The 8426-nt window shown below is 35.1% G+C and overlaps 1 protein-coding gene across 2 annotated transcripts in view; it reads right to left on the bottom strand.

The window, feature by feature from the left end:
• The window catches only part of LOC139143201 (kinesin-like protein KIF16B), a 54947-nt gene continuing 46521 nt past the window's right edge, over positions 1–8426 (bottom strand). For both annotated transcript variants that reach the window (XM_070713340.1, XM_070713341.1), the window contains 4 exons: positions 7795–7920; positions 7449–7538; positions 7137–7220; positions 1–2971 (listed from right to left, as the gene is read on the bottom strand). In XM_070713340.1, the coding sequence (XP_070569441.1) occupies positions 2816–2971; positions 7137–7220; positions 7449–7538; positions 7795–7920 (456 nt within the window). In that variant the 3' untranslated portion in view covers positions 1–2815. The remainder of the gene's footprint in view (positions 2972–7136; positions 7221–7448; positions 7539–7794; positions 7921–8426) is intronic.

Below are 8426 nucleotides of genomic sequence, written 5' to 3'. Positions count from 1 at the left end.
GAAGGTACAGCGTCATTGACGGTATTTTTTATTTGTGACTTCTCATAAATAAAAGCTCAAATTGCGTCCACATATTTTTATAAGGCAATTCTATACATATAAAATCTTCCAACTGAAAAGCATTTTGTTAAACAAAGAACTTTCCTCTTCTTGAAATTATCCTTTTAAAGACATACTTATCAAGGGAGAGTAGCTGTAACTTTGAATCATTATTGTATTTTGTATTTAATTCCATTTAGTAACACCTGACAAATTAACATTCTCAATTCAGTTTGTCAACATCAGTGACCATTGTAGTTAGAAGTACATTTTAATGAAAATTTAAAACTGAATTCATTCTGTATACTGATTTCATATTTGTACACTTGCATACTTCATAAGTTCATGATACTGTTACACCATTTGGCAGTTCATTTGATGTTTTTGCTGAAGGAAAACCATGACAGTGAAAATACCTAACGTTACAGGTACCATCCCTTGAAGGAAATGAAATCAAACCTATAGACTGCTAACAAACGGTAAAAAGTAACTGGACTTGCCTTTTGCCAAAAATTACACTGATTTCTGAAGCCAGCAGGAAACACTATTCACATAAAATGTTTACAATAAAAGCCACATACAATAATACTCTTTGCAGAGCATTGCTGTGTACCTTGTCAACTTTTGTAGAATGAAATTTAACATAAAACCAACATAGAGTGTGTAGAGTAATGCTACACAGGCAGTCAATGATACAATAAAGAAAGATGTATTTGTGTATTTTTGTGTATGAATGCTCTATGTGATGATGGATAAGAAAATTCTAAATCCAGAAAACATTGTTTTGTGTAAAAATTACATTAAAATGAATGATAAGAAGCAAATACTCTGAAAGACTATGGCAAAGATATGCCAACATTGTGATCTGAAACCATACAAAGTAATTTTAACCACACATCACATGTATATCAAGGTCTCAAAGTTGAAGTTAAATTACAAATCCTTGAAGATTCTTGTAGCTTTATATTAACAACAAAGAAATTTTAGTGTCGGTTAAAGTTTACAAAGGCGTAACCCCCTAGCAGACCATTCACAATGGAAAGTAGCTCTTACAAGAATATGCAGAAAACTCAAAAAAAACCTGTCAAATAAAATATTTTGTATTTGTATAAACCAAACTATGCATTTATTTTCCATTTTTTCCATTTCATCTTTAGTCCAATATACAGCATAAAGGTCATCCACACAATGGATAACCGTCTGGCCTACGACACAGACAAGATAGTATACTTATATTTAAATATCAAAATCTTTCATACCATCTTACCTTCTGAAAAATCCTTTGTAGTATTGCCCCAGAATATGACCAAAGGAAAATTTGCAAGTACATAGACAACACAACTGTGATGGATATAAAACTCATCATTTACTTTCCCAAGTCTTCTAATATAAGACAATCAATCAGTCCATTTTTAATTACCACAGCATGCAAAATGAAATCTAGCATTTGGACTATGATTCAATTGAATTCATCTATAAAACCTATCCACTCAGTAGAGAACACTGACAGACAACACACTGAAAACAAAGATCTGACAATGTGAACATCACTCTATGCTGACACCCTATCCACATCATCAAATTAAACTAGGATACACTCCCTGACCTGACCATTTACTAAAGATAATTTACTTCAGCTATCAAAAATATGATAAAAATAAGGTGCAAAGCTTTAATTAATGTACAACACCATTTTTATCTTCCATCGCACCTCTTACGATATTCTCAAGGTATAAAAATTTATATTTAATTTTAGCTGTACATGCTATAAAGTGGAAATATCTTCAAGATGACTAGGTCTGAAATTAACTTTGGCATTGTTGGGCATACAATATTTGGCTGCTAACAACATACTCTGTCTTTGGTTCTAATTTAAAATTTATTAAATTTACCATTTCAGTGACCAATGTCATTTATCTGAATAGGAGATGAACTCCCGACATAATACAAGAAAAAACTTTGGAATGTACGCCTTTCTGTTGATTGATGGTTACAATAAATAGTTTTTATGAAGAGACGATAATGATGAAATATACTAATGGTAGTCACTGATTTGATCAGAAGGTAGATATTTACAGAATTGAACAAATCTATGAAGTAGATAGTTGCTGCCAATAGCAATATCAAGGTGACCTCAAATAATGATCTTTCTCATGGTAATACACTTGTACTATTATCCTTCCATCTTGCAGACAAATTGAAAGTTAGCTAATAGGCTCACAACTGCGTTGGTAGAGTGTTGTGGGTATGATCTGAAAATTGGTAAAAATCTTCTATTTTTACCACCTTCATAGCAATCTACAAACAAAAGCTTGCATTGACCATGTCCTTTACCCTCCTGCTCAAATGGAATAGTCCATACATTGCTGTTTTCAATTCACAAATAAGTCATACTACTTTAAACAAGGGGTGACCTGGACTCATTCATTTGCTGCAGAAGGTATGGTCATTATTTTAATTCTCTTCAAATGTCAGAACGTAAAGTAAGGTGATTGATGAAACAGATAGTGATATGGTAATCTTGCTAAAGCATTAAGAAAGACAAAAATAAATAATGTAAAAACTTAGAACAGAACAGTTGAAGAAGAACAAAAATCCATCGTCTTTTGTTGAACTTAATTTACAGATATCAACAGAGGACATAATGTCTTCTTGCCAGACCATTGATGACATCTGCAGTTCTCTTATCATTGTTACTTTAATAGTAGAAACTTGAACTCCATATGACACTACCATTTATCATAGGAGGGTCTGCAGCTTTACTTTTGAGGGACATTCATGATGTCCCATACCTTGTTGTTTCAAAGGCACCCTTCCTGAAGAATGGAGCAAACTCGCACAGCGTATGTTTAGAGAGAATTCTGCCTTCTCCGGGAGACAGGGGACATTTCGGAAGACGTAGACAAACATGAATAAAACTCTTCAGGTAGTTCTGTGAGAGAAAATGAAAACACATTCTCCATTATGAGCAATTAAAACAGGTATTCAAAAACTGAAATCAGCACACAATATAGCTTGACTCCAATTGACCCTAATGATTACATGCTTTGTGTCCATGGTCTATCGATCTGACAGAAAAGAAAAGATCTTGTCATGTATTGTAATTAGCACTGATCACGGTGGCTTTTGTTCCGACACACTGCATCTGGCTGACCAGTTGACTATGAATGATAATATTGATGATGTCAAGCCTAGAATGTAAATCAAGATTAGAAAAATTTTTGTATCTATGAAAGTTTCAGGACTTAAAACTCTAAGACCTTTGCTGTACAGTCTATTTACACCAACAATCAACCTTGAACATAACTATTAATTAACAAGTCATTGACAATGACACAGTCCCCACTTGTTAATGGGTACTTTAATTACAAGTCCTCTGAGAGGAAAGAGTCTTCTTCATTAATTAGGTCTGTGATTAAAAATACTGCGATACAGACGGGGCTTAGTGGCCAAAAACCAATAAGTAAGCCGCCATACTAATTACAAAAAGTCATTAAAATGAATCAATTAGTAGTTAATCGACAGGATGCTGCCAAACATTTTTGCATCCTATCCTAACACTGACAGATTATCACCGGTACCATATTTCATAAAGTTTGATGCAGTACTTTGGACATTCACCCTAAAAACAAAAATCCATTATGTAAATGCAAACTAGCAATTAATTTATATATATAAATAATACCACTAAGTGTCATTGATTTGTATTTAAAACACTATGAGATCAAAATCTGTACCAAGTTTCATCAAATTTAATGCAGTATTTGTGGATATATCACTCTAATTAGGAAAGTTCATTACATATGCAATTAAAAATTAATAACTTGACATTGATAAATGTCTTTTTCACTGTTAAAGCAATGTGAGCTTAACATCTGTACCAAGTTTCATGAAATTTGATGCAGTATTTCTTGACATATCAGACTAATTACGAAAATTCAATAATTGACATGATACTGCTAAATGCCGTTAAACAAATTGACGAGCATATGTATGAAATAGGGTCAATGTCCTGGTGCCAACTTTGAATGATACTGGTGGAAATATGTCTGAGTTATAGCTCTGTACATGAAAAAATGGTAACAAAATGGCAACCAGGCAGCCATTATATTGCATTGGACTGTGAAACCAATAGACATGCATATTTATTACATGATAGTTAAATGTCCTTGTACCAACTTTGAAAAAAAATAAGTTCATAAATATCCAAATTATGGTTCAGGACATGACAAAATCATAACAAAATGGCCACAAGGCAGCCATATTGCATCGGATTGTGAAACCAATTGACATGCATATTTATGACATAGGTCAATGTCCTTGTACCAACTTTGAATAAAATCCGATGATACATGTCTGAGTTATGGCTAAGGACATGAAAAAATTGTAACAAAATGGCCGCCATGCGGCCATATTGGATCATATCGTGAAACAAATTGATGTGCATATGTATGATATAGGTCAATGTCCTTGTACCGACTTTGAATAAAGTTGGTTGAGATGTGCCTGAGTTATGGCTCTGTACATGAAAAAATCGAAACAAAATGGCCGCCCGGCAGCCATATTGGATCGTATCACAAAACAAATCCATGTGGATATGCATTACATAGGTCAATGTCCTTGTACCAACTTTGAATAAAATCGGTTGAGACATGCCTGAGTTATGGCGAAGGACATGAAAAACTTGTAACAAAATGGCCACCATGCGGCCATATTGGATCATATCGTGAAACAAATTGACGTGCATATGTATGATATCGGTCAATGTCCTTGTACCAACTTTGAATAAAATCAGTTGAGATGTGCCTGGGTTATGGCTCCGTACATGAAAAAATCATAACAAAATGGCCGCACGGTGGCCATATTGGATTGTATCACAAAACAAATTGACGTGCATGTGTATGACATATGAAGTAATGCTTGTACCAAGTTTGAATGAAATCAATCCAGGCATCTCTGAGATATCTGTGTGAACGGACGGACGGACATGATCAAACCTGTAAGTCCCACGGACGGTGTCCGTAGGGACTAATTAAATAACTTAACTGAATCACATTAAAAAGCCAAGTCACAGAAATCGGCAGGGTACTGTATGGTATTATCTGCTACAGTGCACTCACAATCACAGGATGGTGAGTTCGAGCCCCGGCATGGCCATGGTGTTGTGTCCTTGAGCAAGGCACTTTATTCCTCATTGCTTCTCCCCACCCAGGAGTGATGGGTACCTGGTAGGACAATGGTTGTAATGTGTGTGTTTAGCTCTGCTGCGCTTATTGGCTGCACATGTGAGCTGTAGTTTGCTCCCCAGGGAGTTGAGTGGTATCATATTAGGTCCAGTGACCAGGGGTAATAATAATTGTAAAGCGCCTTGAGCACATGTACTTGTGGATAAGCGCGCTATATAAGAACCCAATATAATTATTAGTAGTAGTAGTAATAATAATAATTATTATTGTTATTACTATTATTTTTAGTTGTTCAGATAAGGACAATACGAGTGATGTACAAAATGTCAACACAAGCTGAAGACAGTTGGTAACACACTATTATAAAGTCATGTATTTGTCAAGCTCAGATATCTATGTATGTTAGGAAAATATACATTATAACACATATACAAACCAAGCATTTGTTTTTTTGCAAGAAAATTCATCTGTGTTGGTAGCTGATTACTGTCAATTGAACTTTTGATCTCAACACGCTAGATTTTAGTCACTGAAATTTACAGTTGCAGCACTAAAATCTTTGTCAGCAGACTAACCCAATCTCAATATCATGACCTTTCGGACACTTGACATCAAAATCGGGTCATAGACTTTTGGTAATTTATACCTTCCACTGTCTCTATTTAGAGATGGCTGGTTAACACGGACATATATATCGCCTCCTTGACACCCCTTTAGAAGTATCAGGATCCCAATCAAGGCGGCGATATATATCTGTGTTAACCAGCCATCCCTTAATAGAGACAGTGAAAGGTATAAATTACCAAAGTCTGAGAGGTCAAGACACTGAGATCAGGTTATTCTGCTGACAATGACTGTAGTGCAGCAACAGGAAATTTCAGTGACTAAAATCTAGCTTGTTGAGATCAAAAGTTCAATTGACAGCAAGAATTTGTTATTTGTTATTGCAAAATAGTGAATTTTTCTTAAACAATTGGCATATAAACTTTAGAACTTTTTCCACAGTTACATCCATACACTGTCAATCATCTCAAGATGACTGGTATAAGAAACCAGGATCATATTGCAAATGCCAGACATTGGTTTCATTTTCAAACAACTCCAGTGAAGTTATATGCAATTTAGTAGATAACACATAGACCTAGAAATTCACTTCAGACAAAGCTATGCCATTTTTCAAGAACAAAAATTAACTAAATCTCTGCTGCACAGACACTGTCATGTCGTTCAATCTGTCTACACCCAGGACAGACACTGACACTGTCTTGTCATTCCTGTGAGCTTCAGCTACATGTAACACTTGAAGATCTAAGGCAAGTTGCAACACTAACAGAATCAAACGTAATTGTACACACATAGAGAGACAAAGTAACCAACAGGGAATTGTTTCAGAATATTTGTGTATTACATTGAAATGTACAGTCTGTGTTGTTATTGTCTACATTACTTTCATTATAGTCTGTGAAAATATTGATGTCATGACAACTATGCAGGCTCCATATAACATCTAGATGCAATTAAGTGTCAGAAAAAGACTTAAAATTTGCCTTGTGGATGTACTTCGTCAGATTATGGTCATTTCTACTGATTTTTCCAAACTTTTCACGGTAGAAATTCCAGCTGCTATGATGTTTGTTTTATACTGATGAGCACATCAGAAATCACAGCAAAAACAGTTCCAATACAACAAAAGTGATAACATAGTCACCAGTTGTCATGCCAACGAATGACCTTCCATCAAAAGTACCACCTTAGCAGTCAATGATTATTTGTAACACACTCAGCCACAATGCCTCTGACCAGACATTTCAAAACATGTCTGTTATTGGCTGTGATGGGAATACAAAACACAAATTTAACAGATTATATTTAAGAGCCATGATGATGGAATTGTGAAATCTCAAAGTTTACCTCTAAGTGACCTCTTCTCTTGGAAACCACTTTATCTGATTTATTTCCAAACAGTCTTTTTGGAGGAAACTCAAGGGCACCAATCTGGAGAAAGGTAAATAAGATAGAGAAAATGACACAAAGTTTGTACAAAAGAAGATTAAACTCATACAAACAATAACCCAATGAGCTTCTTTGTTATTTCAGTTACTGATTGTTTTTTTCCATTTTTCTGGCACAGAATCAAAATCAAACCTCAACTGTAATTAACAATAATTAGAAGTAATTTAGTTAGAATAGTTATAGATTGAAAAGTTAGAAGTAATTTCATACCTCTGGATAATTCTGTTTCATATTCTCATGTAATTCCCGGAACTGTCTGTACCGTCGATAGACTACCCAGTTGTTGCCAAGTACTGCAACCTGTTGTGACAAAAATATAGCACCATTTAGTTGCTGCTATTTGTCCAGCATCACAGTATCACTACTAGTACTGCTACTGGTAAAACTTATATTCAGCATCATCATAAAGCTGCTACTTTTCAAATCTTATTCTCAGATACTGTCAATATGACCTGGAGAAAGAGAGCACAAATAGAACTCGGTCTATTCAGAAATCTATAAATTCTTCATAATTTGCACATGAAACCTTGCACATGGCTGAATTCTGATTAATTACCTTGACTTCAAATACATGATGAGCATCCCGTCCATGTCCTCGTAACATGTATTTAGGTATGTTAATAATGATAGGATTTTCAACAGGACGTGTATGCTCCGTCAGAGGTCTGCTGTGAATGTTGGCCTGAAATGAAATCATAATTATGATCTGTAACTTGAATTCAGCTCAACGCTTGATTTCATCAAAACACTGAAGTATGAACAAAGGATATGTTAAGCTGGACAGGTTTAGGCAGAAAGACTTTGGTGGACAGATTTTGGTGGACAGAAATATCACCGGTGTTTTCAAAAGAAACAGAAACAGACAGAAGACAGGAATAGAGAACAAGAGACAGAAAGACCCTCTGTGAAAGATAAGATTAGGAAGTTCTCCCAAAAGCCAGGGCTTTTCCTCGACACACTGATGGACAAACATGTACAGACAGACATCATGGACAGTGAAAGAGGAAAGACATCACACACATAAAACAGATGTAAACTGATAGCTCAGTTGATAGATAGGCAGTTAGAAAGACAAATAACAGGACACAAAGATACAAAGACAGTGAGTAAACTCAGACAGACCCGGAGACAATTACACAGATATAGTCAAGGAGATAGTGGTAGAAAAAACATGTTACTATTTCTTTA

The sequence above is a fragment of the Ptychodera flava genome, chromosome 11, assembly GCF_041260155.1.
Source record: "Ptychodera flava strain L36383 chromosome 11, AS_Pfla_20210202, whole genome shotgun sequence".
Classification (NCBI taxonomy): domain Eukaryota; kingdom Metazoa; phylum Hemichordata; class Enteropneusta; family Ptychoderidae; genus Ptychodera; species Ptychodera flava.
The sequence above is the reverse complement of the archived record's forward strand: the minus strand, read 5'-3'. Positions and strand labels throughout refer to the sequence as shown.